The 24,156-nt window shown below is 40.3% G+C and overlaps 1 protein-coding gene and 1 long non-coding RNA gene across 3 annotated transcripts; both read left to right on the plus strand.

Annotated features, from left to right (window-relative positions):
• Positions 1 to 1,387: 1,387 nt before the first annotated feature.
• LOC103376116 (uncharacterized) lies at positions 1,388 to 11,214 on the plus strand. 2 transcript variants are annotated; one of them, XR_521283.1, is made up of 3 exons: positions 1,388 to 1,676; positions 9,769 to 9,926; positions 10,672 to 11,214. It is a non-coding gene; the product is annotated as an uncharacterized LOC103376116 (long non-coding RNA). The 2 variants fall into 2 exon arrangements; XR_521282.1 differs by lacking the exon at positions 1,388 to 1,676 and adding an exon at positions 6,899 to 7,172.
• Positions 11,215 to 12,480: 1,266 nt separating this feature from the next.
• On the plus strand, positions 12,481 to 23,864 carry LOC103376120 (uncharacterized). Its single transcript, XM_008306485.1, has 6 exons — positions 12,481 to 12,502; positions 12,580 to 12,718; positions 14,062 to 14,228; positions 17,678 to 17,827; positions 19,420 to 19,646; positions 22,238 to 23,864. The coding sequence occupies exons 1-6, from the start codon at positions 12,481 to 12,483 to the stop codon at positions 23,468 to 23,470; spliced, it is 1,938 nt and encodes a 645-aa protein (XP_008304707.1). The 3' UTR covers positions 23,471 to 23,864.
• The last annotated feature ends 292 nt before the right edge of the window (positions 23,865 to 24,156 follow it).

Here is a 24,156-nt window from a genome sequence, read left to right on the forward strand (position 1 = left end):
ATGACTACTAAATATTGACCAGTAGATGTGTCCAGGCTGGAACTGGTTTCAACCAAGAAGCTCCAGTTTGGAACCATCAAAATTCACCACGTCACCAGAGCAAAGCTTCCTCAAGTCTTGAGGATTTTCTCGCTACAGTCTGAGGTGGATGTGATCAACATGGTAAGCAGTGGACATCACAGTGTAAGAAAATGCAATTTCTTGTTGCTAGTAAGTAGAGCTAAGACTGCAGTTGGCACATAGAAGTGTTCAGGCCAGGATGCTTTTCAAAGATGTAAAGTTTGTAGCAGTTTGGGTGTGTTTTCTATGAAAATGATGACTTTTTCATGGCAAGACAGATGATTGCCATGATGCCAAGAACATAAATGTAAACATCAAATTTACTATCAAGAGGGTCTTTAGATTAGACTGACCACATCTGATGTTGATTTCATTAATTCTCTTGTTTGTTAAATGGCTGAGACGGTGCCAAAAATTGCACAGCATTGCAAACTTTCTCAGGTAAATAAGGGCACAATACATAATTCATATGATGAGGTCCGATTTCTTCATTCAGATTTTTAACTGTTTTTCAAGAAGAATGACCGACAAGGATGTTGCAATGTTTCAATAATGTTAACAATGAAAGCATTAAGCTATGAAGTCAAATTGGGTGTTAAATGTTCCCGACATTAATTTAGCTTTGAATGTTTGCCTTCTGCACAAACATATACAGCTAGAAAAACTTTGGAAAAGTAGCTTCACTGTTTTACAGTCTATCCTAAATTGCAAATAACCAGATTTTGCGGTTTTCTTTTTTCCCCCCCACACACAAATTAGTGCCTCAGTTGGAACTTAGTATATCAAACTGGGGCTGCTGGATAGCAAATTTCCACCTTTTGCTTTTTGTGCCAGAAGAAACAACTGACAGAAAAATTAATTTCACAGGACTTATATGGATCTACTAAGGTAAAATCCAAAATTACTTTCAGTTGGGCCTTAACAACAAGATTGTAAGATTTAAGAGTTAACACGTTTGAAACTACCTCAGTCACATTAATAGTTGTCACATTTGACAGCTGACTTTTTTTTGCATATTTAGTAATAAATGTGAGGAGAGATGACAAGAAGTTAAAAACATTACACTGATGGTTTGTCTGTTGATTCAGTGGTGTCCTGACCTTAGATTCTCCATCACACTCCGACAGTCTGTAGTGGAAATACAGGAAGCGGGGGCTGACTCTGGAGGCTTCACATGAGCCCAGTCGGAAGAGGGACGGAACAGTCCGAGTGCGCAGCTGGAGGCGGTCCACGCGCACAGAGACCGTGTCCACGCCGCACCGGACCTCCACAGCGCGGTCCTCCGTCCCCTGACCGGGCCGGTGTTGTCTTTTTGTCGGTAACAGCAGTGCGGTCAGTTCATCAGGAAGCCTCCTTTTACGCGGATCGGGCAGAAACAGTTCCGACTTAACGAGCGGCTCCGGTGCGTGCAAGAACACGGGGAGACGGTGGTACAGGTGCGCGTCCTGGAGTGCGTTTTCCGGGTTTGTCTTTTCCGGCCATGTAGGGCGCTGAAGCGGACCTCCCATTGTACCGTGAAGTAGTCTCCAAAGAAGACAGACAAACATCAACATGATCTGGAAAACAGGAGCAACAAGGAGGACAAGTGCTGGAAGTGGCGACCAGTGGAGAGGCAGGTCTGGCTCTGATCACATCCTCCAGCTCAACATCATTATCACCTGGTTCACTGATTGTCCTCACAGCTGCGTTAGACCGCTTATCACAGGGACGTGTTTCCAGGGGCTTATGTGTTGAATGCCATTCAGGCAATAAATGAAAACTAAGTCACCTATGATTGTCATTCAATTGATGACATCTATGTATTTATTCTTGTATTTTCATATTTTACTTAAAAATACAAGCAAAAAAAAAAAAAAAACATGAACACCAATCAAAACTTTAGTCAGAGAGGAAAAGTAAAGAAAACGTTTTACATTGAAGACAAGATTCTCTTCATGTATATCTTAGGAATAATCAAAGCTTAAACTAGTTGGAAGATTTTATGTTAAAAAAACAACAACATCAGCAACAACAAAAAGAAATCACACCAAACATTTAGCTTCACTGTTCTCGATGTATTGACCGGTAGGGTTAAATAAAGTTTGTTCAGCCACCTGGAATAGTTTGGATGAATTTGTCCAGCTTCCCTGAAAGGTGATAACGTTCCTACTTAAGCACACAGCATGTCACCACTTTTTAATAGTACAAGCTAAGATATATTTTTAAAAAATCACAATTAAATTAAGGATGTTGATCAAACATATGTAAAATGATTGATGTGATGTTCCAAGACTCTGGAGAAGACTTGGGGAAGGTGAAGTCTGATATAAAGTGGGATCAAATGGCAAGACCAAGGGGCAACTTTTTTTTTTCCTGGAGCATACAAGCAACAATAAAACCCCCAAAAAAACTCTCCACATGATTTTATGGCATTCATTGTTGACAAGCAGAGGCTACATCTACATGAATGTTTTAATTCAAAACACTTTTTTTATTTACATCCACCAGCTGTGCTATGATGGCGTCTAACGGCTCCTGAAACTAAGGCTTTTGGAAACACTGGTGACTCCGTTTTAGTTTGAAAACTCTGAGGTTGTGCTACAGTCTGCATGCGCAGAAATTGAGACTTTGTAAACTATGATGCAGACACCAATTTTTGTCATCTGATTACTGTCACTAAATTGGTTCAGATGTCTTGTTTTGAATGACTACCAGTCAGTCAAATCACACATCATCCAGGCCTTTATGTTCTTAAGACATGCCCATAGTTTGACTAACTGATTGGTTTCATTTAGCTTTATAGATAAATATACTGGGTGTCATCTGCATAACAGTGGTGTTTCCTAATAATACCACCTAAGGGGAGCATGTACTATTGGTCCTAACAAGGAACCCTGTGGAACTCCATAACTAACTCTGGAGTGGAAGAATGAACATTAACATGAACAAACTGGAATTTGTCTGATAAATATGATTTAAACCAGACGAGTCTACTGTCTGAGACATAAAAAGATCATTAATGATATTCACTGGTGCTGTTTCTGTGGTATTGTGCATTCTAGTCCTGACTGAAACTCTTCAAACAAACAACATCTGTGCAGATGAACACGTATTTGACCTGCTTTGTTGGCTTTTGCTCCCCTGGCTAGTGGCTTATGTGTACTAACCATTTTCACTTCTAATTTCAATGTTATCAAAATTTTCTCTGCATCGGTTTGAAGAGGTAGATAAAAATCTGTGTCTGGAACAAACTGAGCACAATTTGCCATGTAAGTCCCAGTTGGTGGGGGAAGCACTGGGCTGCCTTTACATTGCACATTACAACTAAACACACACAGTTTTTACTCTGAGGTGGTGTTGGCTGTATTGGTCCATGAGGTAACCAATCTAGAGTAAATGAAAGCATTTCCATTCACACCATCTCTCAATTGCTCCCTTCCTCAGCTTGTAACTGATTTCCCTGTTTGTGCTACTTTCTGCCATAATTGCAATTTGATCAAGGTTTTTGTCCACAAGGGCTCCAAAACTGCCAAACCATTCCTGTCAATGTCAGCAGACTCTATGTTGTCTTCAGTCCACTGATGTCGTTAACATCGCCTGCTCACAACTCCTATGACTCTGAATTTGCTGTTATGGAATCACTGAAACCCATGTGTTTGGACTTACAGAGCACCATAGAGTCTATCCTGAGAAACAGCACCACAGTGTGGTGTACCGGCTGCACAGCTGATTTGTGGGATAAAGTGGAAACCAATACACAATGGACTGACTGGGCCTTGTGATTTCTTCTTATGATTGATTGGTGGCAATATCAGTCCTTGGATATCTTTTGGTGATTCTGTCGAGTCTGGGAAGTCGACATGAATGGCATCTCATGTGCACATTATGTTAGCCCAACATGTCTCTTTCCATTTGGTTGATTAGTGTGTGTTCTGAGTACAAGTGTTGTGTGGTTATAAATATTCCTTCAATTATCATTGAAACAGGTTTTGTTTTTGGTGTCACTTGTTTCTTCCCGGAGAGATGTATCATTTTTTTGGATTTTTTAGACACGGAGAAAAGAACCATCGTTTTCTGTACAGGTTTATGTGTATGAATATGTGTTGTCTGTTGTTAATGATGACAGGTATGGTGGGCTCTTCCTTGGTATGCTGTGAGATGTGAGGTTACATGTCAGATAGCATTCTTCTCCCCCATGACTCCTTTGGGCAGCCCTATTATTCAAAGTCCGCAGCTTGAAGGATTCTAAGTACAGTCCCTTGTTTGAGGCCGGGCTGTCCACAACCAAAGCTTGGACCTAGACTCGGGGGTGCACTTTATATTCTGCAGTATGTGGCTGTAAGTTGTCCACTCCTTCCTTCTCTCATTGGAGGTGAGCCTGCACATTTTGCTGGTCTGCCATGACCCTCAGGTTTCTGAGGTTTGGGTCTGTAGTTGGGTCCTCATAGGCCAAACTGTCCCTCAGTGGATGTCCTGAGATCAAAAATGACTTGAAACAGGGAAAACACTGACACTGAACCACATGCTTGGTTATGATTGATTGTCGGGTAGACAACAGTGTGTGGTGTTGCCTGTGATTCTGGAGTGGCAGGACTGTGTTGGTGCTGCTGCTGTTACCACAGAGCATGAATCTCTGGGACTTCGATCTTTCTTTTGTTCTTTTTCTTCTTTTCTTCTTCTTTTCCTGTAGTTTTCCTTATTGCTACTGTGCCAGTTCAGTATTTGCATGCTTCTTTTGTTCCAATTTAATTGTTTTTCCTCTCTGTGGCTGTGTGGCATGATGCACATCATGGTCTCCAAACCTTTGTCATTTTCATCAGTCCTGCTAACCCTTTCAGTGCAATCTGGGCTCCTTAAGACATGGCTTTCTTTACCTGATTTTTAAAAGTAGTGTTCAGAGATATCACTTACATTCCTGCCTTTCCTGTTTCCTGTCTCCATATTTGTTTGTATGGACACTTGTCATCTTTCAGCTTTCAGCCTGGCCTAGACGCTACCTCTGTAAATTCCAAATGGCTGATCATCTGTTATGTTATCACGATTCAGAAATTGCAGACGGGCTATGGAACAGCAATCTCTAAACAGAGGGGAGGGTCTGTAACACCACTTATCGAGCAGTAATAAGGTCTCTCGCCAGAAAGTTTTGCCATCTTTAACATCTTGAGTCACTCCTGATATGGTAGATTCATATCCTTTGTTGTGTAAACTGGCAGCTCCACCATTATGATTGCTGTCACTGTTGTTGGACCACCTGGTTTCACAACAGTTCACGTCTTGAGGCTTGTGAGTCCTGGTTGTTAATGGGCCGTTAGCCATGCGAGCTGGAGTGATTATAAAAACCTAAACTCCTCATCAGTCAGTTAGAACTGAAGAAGCCTCTGGAATGAGAGGTGAAACATCTTCAAGAACCTATAAGAAATCCAGTTGATTTATCCTGAAGCTCCTAGGCTCGTCCACTTTCCAATCGAGGCAAAGTTCACCATGAACATAATCTAACATTTGCAGCCCATTCTGTGGTACATAATAGCCTAGTGGCAACAAACTATAATTTGCTCCGCCTTGTTTGTATTTAATAATAACAGTCCTATGAAATATATAAATGTTACGTAATGATTAAAAAAAAAATTCCACTGAAATAAATAAATGAAATAAAAATTCCCTGAAATATTTTTTTAAATGATTACATTTATTTATGTATGTATTGCCTGATATATTTAGTTAAAGATTTATTCCATAACAGTTTTCATTTATTTCATTGGATAGTTCATTACAAATGGGTTTAACCCTTAGATGTCAGTTTTAAAAAGTTACACCGAGGTCCTGCAGGACAAAAATGTCCACATAAAAAACAATGCCAGAAACAACATTAACTGTTGATATATATTTTCACTTTCAATGACTTATTTCTTTGCATCTACATCAGTCTTGATCATAATTAAAACATATTCATTCATTTTCAGGTTTTTAAACCTTCAGTGCCAGTTTGTTTACACCATGTCATTGCTGTTTTGTTTTATTATTTAAAAAAAGACTAAATGAAAATAGTATTTTCTATAAAAATAAGTGCTACAGGGAAAATTCTTTTTTTGATTAATACAGGCTGGGATGTGTCCATAAATAACACCAACACTGATTTGGATGTATTTTTTTTAATGCTATGTAACATTTAAATGTACACATACACACATTTTTCAATACTCACACACACACCACACTTTTATACCAAAAGGATTTTAGTTGTTAACATATTTTTTCCAATGATCTTACAGTGCTCCATAATATAGCAGGAAGCAACAAAACAAATAAAAGCCTGCATTTGCTCCAATGGCCAAATATGAAGAAATGACATAATAACAGTTTTGAAGCCAAATTCCCCAATGAAAGCCCAATAACATCATGATGTAAGGGTAGAAGAATCAAAAATTAGAAAATATTATGGGTTTCAATGTTGACATTTTTTTCCTCAAGGTCCTGAGTATATTGATAATGTATTATGGCGGCTGAGGTTAAAATTTAAAATTGCCCTAAAAATACACACCTTTACCAAATGTTATGCCAAAAGTATAAACACAGCCAGTGAAGCTAAAAAAAAAAAAAAAGGACAAAAATTAGGGCTAATTGGTTATTTCTTAATGAATAGAACGGCATTTTACATTGTAAGGGCCTGGCTGATTTTAAATAATAAAAAAATAATAAATAATCAGACGAAACCGGATGTGAGCGTCACTTCCTGTACAGACTGCTGGAAACTTGACGAGCAGTTTGCAGCTCCGCCCCCTGCAGCCTGATCTCCTCCGTCCTCCAGGCGAGGCGCAGTTCATCTCAAATGACACTGTAAGGACTTTGTAGTCAATTTATATATATATATATATTTAGGTCCGCTTGAATCGTCTGTGTTTGAAATCCTGCCGGAGCCGGCCTGGTTTCCTGCTGCGGCGGCTCACGTTAGCGAAGTGCTGAACAGACGAGCAGGTGTCTCGGAGCAGCACAATGAGCAGCTGGGGAATAACGGCGCACTGGAGCCGGTGATCGCTTAATGAGTCTCCGTTCAACGGTTTGTCAGATGGTGTGAGCGGCTCCGTGTGCTGCTCCCTCAGGTTGTCATTGAGCACAGGCCGGTGATCCTGCTTGAGGTGGGTGATGATTTTTTTTTTGTTTTTTGTTTTTTTTCCAGTTGGCTTTGTTTAAGGATGAACACAATAGAGATGTAGGCTACTCCCTAATGTACAGCCACCGGCACTGCTGGCTCACTGATCCACACTGATCAGGGCTGGACATGGAAATGAGGACACACTGCCTGTTCTGACACCCATATCTATCGATTTAAATGTTTATGCGAGGGTGTGACTGTTGTAGGCCAGTAATGCTGCTACAGGTCAATGCATATTCATTGTGTTTGATGATCTCCTTCTGCCATCTTTAATGTTTAATACCACAGGAATTCAAATGTAGTCTTCATTGTTGTACCTTGTGAGAGATGCCATTGCCTGCGATGCATATGGATTGCTGGGAAATAAATGCAGTTATATTCTCTATTTAATGCAGACAAATTAAGTAAAAGCCTGTACAAAAACATTCTTATAGCAAACTCCTATTTCCTATTGGAAATCACTTAAAACAATTATTAGTTTTTCTCTAAAAGCCTGTCTCACATTATCACTGGATCATAATGCATGCAGACAGCTGGTTCACATCACTCACAGTCAGGTAGCAGCTTTGTTTTATATTCTGACGGGGAAAAAATGAACTCAAGTCCACCTGCCAATTATTTCAGCCTTCAGCCGTATGTCACGACAACAGAAGAAATTTCTCGTGAGTTTGTTAAGTTGTTACGGCTCAGTTGCTTTGTTAAGTTTATTTGTGAGATTTCTCTGTCAAACCATTTCCCAGTCCAGAAAGAGGCTTTACAGTCCGTTTGTGTGATGTTCTGTTCTCACACTGCACCTGTCACACTGTTTTAATGTTTGAAAGTTTAAATGTTTTATATAGAGCGAGATAGGCTTTCTTTGTTGGGAGCATCATCCCTAACATTTATTGCCAGTATTTTCAATTGGAAATCTGTGAATGTCAGCTGATATATGGTTTAAGTATTCCTGTGTAAGGCAGTTTAGTGATTCCTTAGTAAAGCGGAGATATTGATCATGGGTAAATTGTGAAATACTTGCTACTACAGTGTGATTGTTAGAAGGCTTGGACGGTATCTGTTTTTTTCCGACCTTAACCAACATTATACCACATTATACACTGAATTAGGTAAAAATTCCAGAAGGACACGTCATTGTCACACATCCATTATATATTAACTACATGTATTTCAGATAAAACTGAATTTCTGTTTAATATTAATTACTTGTGATTAAATGCTGAAGTTAAATGAAATTAACAGAAAGTAAAATTGAGCACTGTTCACGGATAGGTTAACGGATATCCATCCATCCATTATCCATTATCTAGAGACAGACAACCAAGCACACTCACATTCACACCTACGGACAATTTAGAATCACCAATTAACCTCAACATGTTTTTGGACTGTGGGAGGAAGCTGGAGAACCCAGAGAGAACCCACGCTGCACGGGGAGAACATGCAAACTCCACGCAGAAAGATCCTGGGTGTCCTCACTGGGAACCGGCGGCCTTCTTGCTGCGAGGCAACGATGCTAACCACCGCGTCACCTTGCAGCCCGGTTAACAGATAGGTTAAATAAAAATAGGTGTATTAAGACACACTCCTATGGCAGGAGAGTTCAGCCTAACCAAGACAGAAAAAAGACCATTTAAAAAAAAAAAAATAGCCAAAAAGTAATAGATCATCTTTTGATTTAGCATAAGGGAAGGTGATCTGATCTAAAGATCATATAAAAAAACCTTTTAGGATAGATTCACAATCCACGCTCTAAAATTCTCCCCACAGATTTAATTGAACTCGTGATCACATAATTAGCTGTGCATATGGTTACCTAAATACTGTCACATCAACTCGAGGCTAAAGGTCTGTATCCTGTTTGCAATCTCTTGTAGTTCTGGCCTAAAGCGGTGATTTGTATCTCTCCTAGTTTGATGCTTCTTTTAGGATATCGATCTGCTTGCTGCACCAGTGATCTGATCAGCCTGTACACGGAGAAACACAAGTAGAGACAGACCGTGGTTTGCTGGCTAGCAGTGACCGAATAAAGTCTTTATACATAGCACCTGTAGTGACAGTACTTCTACAATTCCTCCGAAAAGCAGATCATAATATGCCAAATTCAGATCAGCTATGATATAAGATCGCCAGATTACCCACCCTTAGTTTATCAGCTATAGGTCTCATGGATAGAATCAACCTTCTTTTTTTTTTTTTACTGTACTGCACACAGTGTCTGTGGTGGCTGCTTACTTGTATCATCAGATATGTACCCAGAATATTCTGCTGTATCCCCACTGGTGCTTCATGTTTCTCCAGACATCTGTTTCATAACTGACTTCTTACGGCGCATGTTGTGCACTATGGTACATCATCTTAATAGAGCTGCTTGTGTCTAAATAAGGAGCGGATGTTTTTGAAAGTATCGAAGAACATAATGAAGGCATTTCTGTTTTTCTATTCATTTCTACTGTAATATTACACAGTGATATGGTCCAGGTCTAGTCATTACACACATTATCCAGGTTAGTTTTTTTAAAATAAATTTAGGGACTTTATTGTGTTCCATTTCTTAAATCTTCCATTTTCTTTTCTCTTTCCAGGACAAAGCCTTGGAATTTACATTTTATCAGCTGGACTGAAAGCAAATCGGAAGAGTCAAAGGAAACAGAGAAGCTTCAGATATTTATGTGCCTGTTTGTGTCAGCTGAGCAAGATGAATAAAGACAGACCCAAACGGAATATCATCAAAAAAAAATATGTAAGTTAAATTTCTTTCCTCTTTAAAATATAAAAGTTAGAAAGTAAAAAATGAGTGTGTTTTCAGAATGGCCACACTTGAAAGTCAAGGTCAGAAGCCTGGCGGCTTTCCATTTATCCCCTGAATGTCCTTCAGCAGTCTTTGTAGCCTCTATTGAAACGACACAGATGGACAGATTCTGCTTAAAGGGATTAATGCAGCTGTGCTCAGTTTTTGACGAGAAGTGATGAGGGGTGAAAAAAGAGAACTTGTAGGAGAAGTTAAACTCTTCCTTCCTCTGCTTTCACAATTTCACAAACGATCGCTGTGTAAGGTGGGTGTCATTGTCAGGTAGTCAGTGTTTTATTTGCTTTTCAGATGCATCCAGGGGTGTCGAACTCCGGTCCTCGAGGGCCGCAATCCTGCAAGTTTTAGATGTTTCCCTCTTCCAACACACCTGATTCACATGATCAGGATCGTTATCAGGCTTCTGCAGAGCTTGATGATGAGCTGATCATCTGAATCAGGTGTGTTGGAAGAGGGAAACATCTAAAACATGCAGGATTGTGGCCCTCGAGGACCGGAGTTCAACACCACTGAACACGTTACTGGCTCCAGACATCATCTACTTTTACAGAAAGTGCACTCAGTGTGAGGATGACTTTAACATACTACCAGCATGCCAGCATGGAGGTCTGTGTGTTCTCTGAGATGGAATCTTCCTCAGCTGGTCATTTCAGAGCTGACGGTGTTTGTGGTTTTGCAGGACATCAGCGACGGAATGCCGTGGTGTGAAGAACGACTGGTTCGCAAAGTTCTTTTCCTCTCCCTCAGGGAATTCAGAGACAAACACCGTGCCACACACAAACACTCACACATCACTCACAAACGCACACACAAAGGCACGCTGAAAAACGCGCTCTTACACGCTCCACAGAAGACACTGAAACTACCGAAAGCAGACACACAGAAAAACACGCGCACAAGAAAGATTGCGCATAAGCAGCATAAAGTCGCACGCAGACGAGCGAACGCACATACGCAGAAAAATACTGCACAAAATATGCACATTTCAAAACACCTACACTCTCAAGAACGCACAAACAAAGGGCAAGATACTGACTTGTCTCAGGATTCACACCAACCAAAAAGTAAATGCACTCACACGCTACCGAACATGCAAACACAATCAAAATTGTATACAGGGAAAGTTTCACACGGTGTACAGCACACACACCTTCAGCACGTTTTCCAGAAGAGCTCTTTATCGACCAGGACGCTACGCTCACACACGACGCAGAACGCGCCGTTGACGCTGAACTCGAAATACACAGAAAGTGCAAAACACACACATACGAATCAGCACAAACACTCGGTGAAAAACGCCTACACACCTAAAAACACACGGACGCTGCTGAGCACTTCTGTCCCAGCCAGGACGTTGAGGTCACACACTCCCACAAGCCTCAGGGGTCAGTACTGTCGATGCTCTTCTTTTGTTCTGCCTAAGCTGTGAGTGTGTTGTTAGTTATTCAGAGGGGTTGTCGCTACTGTGAAAGCACCTTTAATATTACCAACCTGTCTTTTTTCATATTATCATTCGTCAGTAATAACAACATTGTTATTCAGCCAGACATTCAGCCATTTTTATTGAAAGAGCAAATTAAAGTAAGCACACTTTGTGTTTGTTTCCAACCTGATTGTCTGACTGACTTAATAAACCTTCTGGGCTGTAGCATGTAGTCATTTTGCATGTATTTGTTTTGTCCGTGAAGGAAAGCTTTGACATCGGTTCCCTGTGGCTTTATTTTATACAGTGCTGCCCACTTAATGTCACACCGCTTTATAGAATATCCCGTTTATAATCATAAAACATCAAAGTCCTGAATCATTTCCTGTACAACCTATAGTACAACAGCCCGTTTATTGTCATAGAATAATGTCATAATCACGGTTTTTGTCATAACGAAATTCCCCAAAATTGATTCCAGGAATAACTTTTGCCCATTTAAAGTCACGGTCGGCCGATCGTTACAGCTCACGGGCTGAGTGTCGGTCACGCGTGGCAGATCATCACACCCCAGTCAGCCGTGGAAGGCAATGTGTTTGTTTGCTTGTCGATTACCTGCTCACCTGAGATCTGAGTTATTCACACATTGTCTGACATTAATTAGGGCACATCAAAGAGAATCGTATCGTTGCAGAGCATGTCATCACTCAGAACTGAACTGCTCAAGCTAGTCAATCATGATGAGTTAATCCTCTGTATGCCCCCTGATAAAAGGAAGTAACTTTTATTGATGGGGTGACTTTTCGTACCGACAAAGGTGAAATTTCACTGAAGCAAAACCAGAAAGTTCTGTTTGAATCAGCATTTCTTGATCTTCAAAGACATTGTCCCTTTGATCCTGTGAAACCACTCCCATTTTGGCTTTACGTATAAACCCTCGTTTTTCGTCACTTGTACACAATTTTCCCAGTGCTCTATCGTTATGGACACTTCGATACGCTAACCTTGAAGCCCACTTATTGGAATATCCCGGATATAGTCGTAATTCCATCCTGGACCGAGGGTATGATAATAAACGGGCAGCACTGTACAACATTGTAGGTATAGATTGTTACTCGTGAGTATACTGCTTTATGTAACTAAACTTGTAAATGCTCTCTTAAGGCTCTCTGGTCAACGACGTCAGCCAGTCTCAGTCCCTTCTGTCGACCAGTTCGAGCTGGAGCTGGTCCTTACAAACACGCCCCCAGCAGCGCCGTCCTTCCAGCATCCGTTGCGATAAAGATGATCCTACCAGCAAGAAGTAGGCTCCAGTGTGTTTTTGCATGTGTGTGTTTGCATGACATACTAACAGTTGAAGAAAAAAAGCCTGTACCAAGCTCCCATCGGCTCCACGCTGGCCATAAGTTAATGGGTAGCAATGTGGTGTAATGCTAAGCAGTAAGAAGGTTCTGCGTTCAGACACGCTAGCTAACTGTGGCTGATTTGTGTTCTACATACGTTTTCTCTGGATGCTAAAGGCTTCCTCCCAAAAGCGAATTGCATTTTTGTTCCAAATTATGTCTGAGTTTACTGCAGCGTTGTAGCTGACCAGATTCAGTGAGACACAACCGAAGTCTACAGCTGCTGACTTACTGCTTTTGTAACACATTTGGTGTAGTCAACGTGTTAGAGGGCAACTTAGTGCCGTTACAAGCACCCAAAGTTCACAGATTGCACTGATCTCCTAAAACACAACCTCAGCTGAACGACTCCACCCGCCACACAGCAGACATGTGTGAAGGTCTAGTGGACAGAATCAGACAGTTTTAATGTCAGGAAGATGAGCATAGTCATGCAGCTTTAGTTGGGAATACTGCATGCTGACTGTGTTCCTCTGTGTGCTGAATAGCTCTTCAGATGCTGCATTTAAAGCACACATGCAGAGGGATTTGCAGGCTGCCCAGTATAATACCATTTTGATCTGCTGCCCTGCTTGGCAACAACTTTCTTGTAGTGAATATTGCGCACAGCTTCTGTGTGTGTTTTTGCATGTGTGTTTGCATGTTCATGCCTGTTGAAGAAAATCAGCGCTGTGCCTCCATTTGGTATTAAAATAATCAGTAGCACTGTGGTGGACATTTTTCCAAATTGTGGACATTTTTTTCCGTATATGTAGCTAAAAGTGATTTAAGAGTCCTGCAGTAAATCCTCCCTTCATGAGGGCTATAATGATCATTTATGTTGTTGAAAAGGTTTAGATCATTCTTGTAGGTTGTATTACGTTGTGTTATATTAGACACAGAGGGGATTTTTTTGTTTAGTCTCTCTCACTGATAAAAAAAAGAATAATGAAATTTAACAATTGAGAAATTGTTTAACAAACTACAGCCTCTAAAAGATGTTAGTTTCAAGTCATAGACAGGACAGGTTTACTGACAGAAAGCCTCTCTTTACAGAAATGAACCAAACATTTGGGCTTTTGTGATTGAGGCCTTGTACATATGATGAAACTTGAATTGAACAGAACATTATAACCTTAATGAAAGTAGGATTTATTCCAGAGCTTCTGTGGTTTTTTGAGCTAGGTGCACCTAACAAACCGGAGACTTGAAATGTATGTGTCTGTGTGTGTGCACATATGTGTGCATACACATGTGTGTGCAGACCTCGGGTGCAAGCACAGAGGAAGTTTGCCCAGTCACCTCCAAGCTCTCCAGGGCCTTCGCTGTTGACCACGTCAGCACAAACCAACCACAACCTGGCTGTAGTCACCTGCCTGACCAGACGTCGACCCAAAACAGAGGACTTCTTGTCTTTTCTCTGTTTGAGAGGTAAGAGACTGACACAGGCTGCCTGTATGATAGTTAGTACTCTGGATGAGCTTGTCACGAGGCTGGAGCACCATATTATTATATAGTGTGCTACAAGGTATACAAAAACTTTTAGAAAGACCAATGCAGAGCTTAATTTACACTCACCTGATTTCTTTGTGAAAGTTGGATATGTTTTTTAAAACTCTTGATCAGCTTCAGTGGTTTTTACAACTTGATGTGCTTTGAACGCTGTGTTAAAAAGGCTGCTGTTACATTCTTGGTTTTTTGAAAGAATGAGAGTGAACTTAGCCATTTGCTATCTCCAAGGAACACCACCACTCCAGTAAATACTCCCTGGGTTAGAGTGAATGGGAAAGAGAGAAATAGATGCATTTAAACAATGCATAGGAAAGCAAACACTGCATAGGTTGGTGAAATCAGAAACTGCAGATCAGAAACATGGAGCTCCAGAGCCAGAGATACATGCAGAGAGGACAAATTACAAACTATGAGAGAGAGAAGACACAAAGTTAGTGATAAATAGCGTTCTGCCGACTCACCTGACCAGAGCCCCATAGAAGCCCATATAGGATATTGTCAAAAGGATGATGAGAAACGGCCAACTCAAAAATACAGAGGAGACTGAAGGCCTCTAGCAAAGCAAGCTGGGCGTCAGTAACACCTCAGCAGTGCCACAGGCTGATCACCTTCATGCCACGCCTTATCGGTGCAGTAATTCACAGTAAAGGAGCCCCAAACAAGTAGTGAGAATATAGTATTAGTATATACTATATTTTAAATACTTCTTCTGATCGAGGAAATCTTCTACTAATTTGAAATACTACATCTCTGATTTACGTAAACTATAATCCATAATCATCAAAGTGAAAGAAATATTTCACTTAATGTTCAATGAATATAGAATATGTGAAAGTTTACCCTTTTGAATCAAATTATGAAAAAAGAGACCTTTTTCACAATATTCTAAAAGTTTGAGACACACTGGTAAATGTATGGAGAGAGAAAGACAGTAGAGAAGAGAAGAGGTGCTCAGTGCATCATGGGAAGTCCACCAGTAGCTTAGTCCTATAGCAGGATAAAAAAAAGGGATGATTCAGTGTCACCTGAACCACTAACTAGCTACAAGCTTTATCAACAATTCAGGCTGAATCCGAAAAGTCCTACATCTTAAAAGAAATGGTGTCTGCCTCCTGAACCTAAACTGGGAGCTGGTTCTCAGAAAAAGAGCCTGAACTGGCATTAAAGTAAAAATAGTGGAATCATTGTCTTAGATGTTGTTACTGCATCATCAATTACCAAATGCTGGATAATCCATTACTGTCCATTACTTTATGAGTCAGACAAAAAATGGTGAAAATCAAACAGTGAGTCAGTTTATTTAGAGTCTAACAACAAACTAAATGCAGTATTGAGGCCGTCACTCTCAGCATCTACATGAATATTACAGTCATCCACTAACAGTGTGTCTGTGTAGGACTGTGCTTCCTGTGTTCTGGGTAACATGCTGGCACGGTCTGTACTACTGGGTCCTGACTAGCTAATGGGCTGTTTTGCATGGTAGCGAGCTGAACTTCCGATTCAGTGACTCTTCAATGCTACAGACTACATTTAGTCCCATTATCAGTGAAGGTGATGAGGACTAAACATGTGGCCCACTGAGCAGGAGAGAGACGGAGGAGTGGAGCCATCGCTCGCTGTTAGGCTTGGTGCTAAACTGGTGGATCCAAAAGTATTCAATTAGAAAAGAACTCTGCAGAACTCTGAGTAGAGCAGTCGCGTTGTAATTTAATGTCAGGTGATTGTACAGAAAGATTCTGTGTTATTGGTTCAGGAAATATGAACAAAGACAAATCCATGAACAGCAGACAAATAGGAAGTGACACAATACGCTTTATTATGATGTCAAGCGTCAGAGAAGTCCATCTGTCTTCTACTGAGGCCTTTAGGATGACCTGCAGAATCTACAGATAAATTATGTTTTTTATTAATAAAGGAATGTGAGGAGAAATTATTGATTTAATTCATTTGAATACCAAAAGTACACCTGGATTTTAGATATTTCAAACGGTTGAAACTTTATTAATAATGTGTTAATATGAGCACCTGATGTCGATTTCATTTAAGTCTTTTAATGAAATTGTGCGTTAGTTTTAGTCAAATTGTTCATAATTTGGACTCTTGAGGTGTACTTATAGTCAAAAAAACATTGAAATTCAACTCTCCTTCATGTATCTAATTTTTTTTAACCTCTAAGTATTTTGCGGCTACAGCTTCTTTGCATGTTCTTACCGCGGTCACGTTATTGTCCGTGTGCTTCGGCTCTCCAGCGATACAACAGTCAGACTCCTCTGAAATCCAGTTACTGTTATGATTTCCAAATGCTGGACTGCTCTCGTTTTTATTTTCTCTCCCTCTCTCTGCTCTGTTCACCCGGCACTAACATTTGCTGCCCGCTCTCTCAACATCTTACAGAAGATGATTCACTTACTTGTTCTCTAAAGTCCTCCGAGGTATCCAAAATCATTTCTTCATGAACGTTTAGAGGAAGCTGTAGATGGAGGGAAGTCATTAATCCTGGAACTGAGCATAAAGATGTCCAGCTGAATATAGTGCTGACATTACATCTCCATCCCCTGTGTTACATTAGCGCTGATAGATTAATGTTGCTTATTTTCAGTGTCAGCTGCTGCCTGCATCATTATAATTTGTCTGAGCTGTGTTGTTGTTCCCTCTTCTCATCATAATCGTTTAGTTCATAAATCTGTTTCGTAAAGTCAGATACCATTACTGACAGAAACACACTGTTACCGAACAGAAGGAGTTTCTTTTTAACGACAGTATAAAAAGTAAAACAAATTAATCTACAACTCGTTTATTGATCAGGAGCTGCAGTGTGCGAGTCCACTGAGGCTGTGTGTTAAGGAGTAAGACTTTATGATGATGGTGTTATTGGTTTAAACACGTTGTGGTTTCAACATATTTGTTCATTTAAAAAAAAGGAAGAAGCTGCTTGGGATATGTTTTGTAATACTTCTGATTCACACTTGTTCTCTTGAATACATTTAACACACATCTTGCAATTGGGAGCCAAACACTATCGAGCCACGAGGCCGTAGCATACGATTCACATCATTTTCATCATTCAACAACTCAGTATTGACTTGCAGTGACCCTTCCCTCTCAGGGGACAAATAGACCCAAACCCTGCCAACACAAACCTCTCCACAGCATAGGAGAGCCCCCAGATCCCCTCACTGTGGGGAACAAGTGTGGATTTTGTTTTTAATTTGTCAAGCATCTGTATGCAGTACTTTTAGGGGACAAACTGGGAGCCACACATGATCAAAACAGATTTGCTTAATGGTGAAGTACTTAGAGGGGGAATTTGCTGCAATCTAGGACGAGGATATGCAGAGGCAATAACGTCTTTTTCTCTTTCACTTCAGGTTCTGCAGCGTTGCCTAGCAACATGGCCTTCTTAGCGAGTAAACGAGAGAAGATGCCAGCTGACAGTCAGCTTCTTACCTCCTGTCTTTCTACCAATCACAAGGCTGCAGCTGAGGGGAAGAACATTCGCATGCTCAGTAGAACAACAGGTACGCATCTAATGGGGGTGTGAGATTTTATTTATTTATTCATTCTTTATTTTTTACTGATTACATCAGTTATAGAAGTGTGTTATTTGTCCTAAAATTCTAATGACTGGGGCAACTTAAATCTCCCATTTGGTAAAAATCCCATTTTTATTGTGTGCTGGGGTTTGTAATAAACTTGGAGGTGTAAACCAAAAGCTGTTAAAATACCAAGACATTTCTATGTGTTTAGCTAGCCATCTAGCTCCAACTTCCTGTAAGCCTGCCCCCTCGCTGCCTGCTGCTTCCATCAGCTGCCTTCCATCACTTCTATTTACTTTCTAGAGCTGCTTCTGCTAACTGTAAAATGTCTCAGCCACATGCAAAGCACACCAAATGTTCAGCTGTTGGCTGAAAGAGTGAACACATGCACTCCCAGCATCTGAGAAACAAACACTTAGTGAATTCTTTTTATTATTAATGACATTATCTGTGATGGGATGCCCACAGGTCAGAGCTATGTGGAAACTGTAATGCTGAGGGATATTCAGAGATGGTGTTCCCTTTAAAACTGATTTGAATCGAATAGGATTGAGTTGTTTTTATGTTGCTGGCTGTGCTTCAGTGCAACCAGAACTCAGCTGATGGTTACATGTTACATGATGTGTGCACGTACACTACATTTTAATACAGCTGAATTATTAATTCAAAGATTCAAAGTGTTTCTAGTTACATGTGCAGTATGGAAACATTTGTCCCCTTTACTCTGAAATAGTTTCTTTGCTATCCACAACAAATGCCAAACAATATAAGTCTAAATACAAAATAGATTTTTAAAAAAAAAGGCAAAATAGAAAATAACTTTTCCATATTTTTATGTTTCTGTTGTCACACAATGGAACTAGTAAGAAGTAGTGACTGAAACGCAGCACATTAAGACTACATATTAACCAGCAGTCATTTCCCCAGCTGTGGCTCTGCACCACTAAAAGATCAACTTAATAACTACAACGTCGTCTGACAAACTGGAAATAAAGGCCGGGCTGTGAATGTTTCCATATAAAATGATCGCTCAAAGAAAAGAAAGAAATGATAGAAAGTCATTCATGTATGCCAGCTGTCCTGCGGTGAGCATTTTTCTCTATACTGTCAATCAGAAGCAGCAGTTCAGTGGTTTTAGACGTAGACTTAAACTGACTTTATTAATCCCCAGAGGGAAACTCAGTTGTTACAGCAGCATGAATATTCACCAGCATGGTAAACAAAAGCAAAAAGACAACACAGAATATTAGGGTAGGGTATAAAATGAAGATAAAATGAAATAAGATGAAATAAGATGAAAATATAGAAAATATAACAGAAAGGAAAAGTCAACTAAATTTACAAGAATATACAAGAGAGATACAGAAATGTGCAAATGAACAGAATGTGCACATTCTCAGACACTAGAACAGCCCAACAGGGTTAAAACCAGAGGTTATACAGTCATGATTACATGATTCTTCTTTACAGTATTTTGAGCTGAAAATGATAAAATAGTGAACCCAACAAGATGATTTTGCTTAAACATCTATCTGTCAGTCTTTGTAGCTCTGCATCTTTTCACTGTCCTACAGTGCAGCAAAACTCCAGGTGTCTGAGCGGGAGGCCTGCTGGCTCTGCAGTGGTCAACTCCTTGTGCCCTCTAACAGCCCGAGCACAGAGGAGGAAAGACAGAGAGGAACGAGAGAAGCAGCAGCAGAGGGGGAGGAGGGAGGGGATGAAGGAAGAACGGAGTAAAGCGGCTGAGAGACACCTTCTGAGACCTCGCCAGCTCTCCCTACAGGTCAGGAGGGCTAACAAGGTCTGATCATCTTTTTGCATGCTTTGCTATCTGAAAGATGTCTGGTTGTATCATTAATACAATGAGGATTACACACTTAGACACATACTGGACAGTTGATCATAGAACAGAGAGGGTTGCTCTTTTGGCTGTTTTAACCATTCAGGTTTAGTGACAAGGCTCCAAGGTCTGAAACAGACAGTTTTTGTTGCCATCTCAACAGCACCTGCTCATAGGGTTCATGAAGGTGCAGCAGTGTAAAGTGCAAAAGAGTTGGCTGAAGTAGAAAATGAACTGGAGCGTGTTGTGATTAGCAAAGTCAGACTTTCACAGTCGCATCAATATCTTGACAGTCTAAAACAGCTGACACAATGACAGTTTGATGAGGACAACAGCTTAACAAATGGAAAGAGTTTTCTCCACGAAATGGAGTTAATTTTTTAAATGGTGAAGAGTGGCGCAAGAAACTGGTAAACAAGAAAAACTACAGACTGTCTTTGCAATAATATGCATCTTTTTGAGCGTCTGCTTCTGTGGCATTTATGTTCTTGATAAATATTCGGGCTCTGTTATCACGGCACAGAGACAACCAATGAAAAGAACGCAGAACAGTTGGTTTTGTCTCAACCAGGTAGTTTGCTTTTACCAAAATATCAGTTGTGTATGTGTCCCTGTGCATTGGTTTAAGTACTTCTTCTACATTGTCTTAATATTTTATTCATACAATTTGTTTTTCTCCCCCCAATACATTCCATTGAGTTATATTACATGTTACAATGCTTACAGTCATGACTATAATTTAGACAATATAACAAGGGTCACATACAGACCACACCTCTTCATACTGAATATTAGTATTCTTTTGGTCAATCCCAGTGTCTTAAAATCTGTACTACAATGTGGGACTTTGTGGGCCACACAAGGGACACATTTAAAGAACCCTTCAGCTTCAGTGCGAATATGTATGGCTAAATTACTCAAATATTTCAACTTACCAGTGTGTATAGCATTAACTAGTCTTATAGTATTTGAGAGAAGTAGGTGAGCTGATATCCTCATGGTCCTGTGAGGGGTAAAAGTCAGGAAGTTCATAGAGCTGCACATTCTGGAGAAAGCAGCAGTGTAGAGTTACATCTAAGCCATGTTAAGGCAGGAAGGGATTATTTTCATGGAAACGTATAAATATTTAATTGTGATATGCAGAGATGAGTTTTTAGGCATTTGATAAATGAATCAGTGAGGACAGGGACTTATGGGGGCATTTCCATCAAACTAAAATTGGTTCCAGTGTAGTTAGAGCTAGTTAAATTTTAACCATTCCACAAGACAAAGGGTTTGGAAGCGAAAAAAGTTGTTTCCTTTTGGGAACTACGAAAAGGAGGAGAAACTAAAGCATTAACCAAGACAGCATCATGAGTGGGTGTACCTTTTTTAAAAAGGAAAAACGATGTTCAGGTTCTGTGAATAACTACCTTTTATATGTCTTGCATTGACTTGTTCACATTTATGCAAAATGCATAACTGGATCATGTAACGCTGGTGGACTTAACTAAATATTTGCAGTAAGATGCTAAAAGCTGGTGGAAAGGTTGGCTCGATCACAATGTAGGAGAGAAAAAGCAAGACACCGTCTGTCGAAAATTAAATGATGACTTTGTGAGCTGACCTTTGACCTGACCTGTCAAATTTTTATGCATGACGACCTTTTAAATTCAACCCATGACCTGACATGATGTTGAACTATTTCTGTCATATTTGATGAATTGTGTTGACATCACTTTATGACCACCAAGTTTTTAATATAAACATACACAGTTATATAACAAAATGGATCCAACTTATGCAACATTGGCCTTGTTTTGTCAAAAATGATGAATGAATCAGACTGTGACGCCACCGTGCTCTTTTCTTCACTTCTTGGGCTTTACATTACGTGGCACACACCAAACCCACCCTTGCTCTCAAACAGTAAAAAAACAGCCATCCGAGTCCAAGTCTGGCAGTTGAACAGTGTGTGTGACATCAATTTATTAAAGAAAGAAAGGAAAGTTAAAAAGTTGATGGCCTCATCAAAACAAGAAAATTAGCTAACCAGCAAAAAAAAAGAAAAGTGACTTGATTAGCTTGTGAGCCCAGGATGTTTGGTTCGTCCAATCTGTAGTTTGCCATCATACGGACTAACCAAAGGTTAAAAAAAAAAGATGATGGAGTTAGGGGAGTTCAACGCTAGCCCCAAGTGGTTGGTGAGCTCTCTTTAATGATGTGCTTTAGAAGGAAAAGAAGTTCTTGCACAAACCTTTTTATTCTGGATTCTGTTATCGACCCACAGGTGCATTGTGTTGGCATGTTTAACACAAAGCATTTTTCAGGCCATATGCATTACACTCTTCACTCATAGGTTGTTGTGTTGTCATTTTGTTCACATTGGGTGTTGTTCAAGGCTTTTTAGCAACACAACAAAAATTTCTCTGTAGGCATGTGGCCACACCTGAGCAGTCACATCCACCCAACATATTTCTTTTTACTCTGAACATAACACTCATAACAGTTTTGTGATCATTTAATTGTTCTCTGACTGTAATCCAAACTATCATGGTTTCTTTCTCTTATAGGTTGCCATGCTGACTAGAATCTCTGAACAAAGAACCTCCTGTGTCAGGTCAGTCACTCCCTTAAAGCCTAGACCAGAGGGTGGCAGCAAACAATCCTCTAGGCCCTGCACAACGCCTAGCAATACTCGTAAACCCAGATGCCATCCCCAAAGCAGACCCCAGGAAACAAACTGCAACAAACATGTCTCCCTCCATCGCAACCACCAGATGCCTCACAGTCAGCACCTTTCTCTTCATCACCAAACAGTCTGTAACTACTATAGCAACCCCAAGACCTTCAATAATCTCCAGAACTCAGGAAGAAATTCACAACGGGCTTCAGCTCAAATACCAATGACTAATGACTTAGTTATCAGACAGGTAAGTGAAAACCATGAGGTCCTGAGGTTGTCTAGAAGGAGGAGAGGCCTCCCACCAGACACCAGCACTACCCTTCCGAATCGGGCTCCTTTGGACATCAAGCCATCAAAGAAGGGCAGGACATTGCAGTACAAAGATGATGATGGCTCCCCGAAGAATGACTGCCATTTTGGTCAGATCCCACAAAAAGAGGCCAACGGTGATGAAGATGTTAAAGAGGACTATGTGGGTAAACTCAGTGGTAGCCCTGATATAGAACGTATACAAGACAGATGTTACCATGTTGAAGAGGTCAAACTAGAGAGTTTTAATGAAGACTTAAAGGAAAAAGTAACTGTGGCAAATGCTACTTCTCTGGAGCCCTCTCAAGAAAGGGTAAACTTTACCAATGTCATCACAGACTATGACCTCACTCCTGTAAGTGAAGTCATTTGCAAACATGTTACAGAAAAAACTCTCCAAAAAAAACAGCTGACTACAATCCCAAAGCCAATTATAGAAACTCATGATTCTAGGACTGTTGCCAGAGCTGCTACTGCTAGGACCAGTGCAGCTAAAGCTGCTATCAACTCAGTGACATCGACACATATATACAGTGACCCTGCAAAGTGCACTTCTAAGGGTTCTAACAAAGGTACGAGCAAGGACATTACCAAGTGTACTTCACCAGCCAGCAGTAACTGTGTTCATAATTTAAAAGGTGCTGCAAAAAACTCTTCCAGAGGTAAAACAAAGGACTTGACCAAGGACAATGCATCTGCCAGTAGCTATTGCAACATTTCCAAAGGTTCTACAAAGGGGCTTACCCAGACCAAGTGTACTACCTCAGCTATAAGGACCAGGTCCAGTCCTAGAATCCTCCCAAAGCGTTAACCGCCCAAGTTATGTCTGAAACTCTTACAGATCGATTATTCACTACACTGGGATTTTATGTTTAAGACAATTAGAGAAATGTTTTAAACAACACTGAATACTGTGCCAATGCATGATGATGCTTGTTGGCCAGTTAGATAGCTGACTGGATTGTGATGTGTTCTCTGCTTTTGTCGATGACTGTGGGATAATTTTATTTCTGTATAAGTAAAATAAAGGGAAATAATTGGATGACATGTAAGGGCAGACACTCTGTATAGTGGACTGTATTCTTGAGTGGGTTCTTATGCTTCCAGGCTGTATCAGAAATATTACACTGATTGTTTTTTGTTTGTTTTTCTACATTATTATATGGAAAAGGCATTGGTTTCAATAAAGCACATAGTTTAACCTACGTCAGTCTGCTGAATAGTTTTCAGTAGGTATCTGGAGAAAGCTAAAGCACATACACAGATATGTCATTGCTCTGACGCATTTTGTCAGTCCCTTAGCATTAAGGTTACACTACAATCCCTACTCCAACTGGGGTTAATCTGTTCAGCGCTGTCTAGAAGTCCTTATGTTTCTCACCTAAAACATCACCATGATTAAAGGTACTGTATGTTAGTATTTTATTTGGAAACTTCACTCTCTGCTAACCAGCTACCTGCTTCCATCCCATCTTGTGTTTTGCCCTTCCAGTTAGT

Source organism: Stegastes partitus, unplaced genomic scaffold (genome assembly GCF_000690725.1).
Source record: "Stegastes partitus isolate 25-593 unplaced genomic scaffold, Stegastes_partitus-1.0.2 Scaffold3672, whole genome shotgun sequence".
In the NCBI taxonomy this organism is placed as follows: domain Eukaryota; kingdom Metazoa; phylum Chordata; class Actinopteri; family Pomacentridae; genus Stegastes; species Stegastes partitus.

Excerpts from the sequence above, each read along its gene's own strand:
- LOC103376120 (XM_008306485.1), top strand. The coding sequence starts at position 12,481 with ATGATAATAAACGGGCAGCACT. Across the intron at positions 14,229-17,677 it reads GTCTTTTCTCTGTTTGAGAG|GTTCTGCAGCGTTGCCTAGC; the intron begins GTAAGAGACTGA and ends CTTTCACTTCAG. Across the intron at positions 17,828-19,419 it reads CATGCTCAGTAGAACAACAG|TGCAGCAAAACTCCAGGTGT; the intron begins GTACGCATCTAA and ends ACTGTCCTACAG.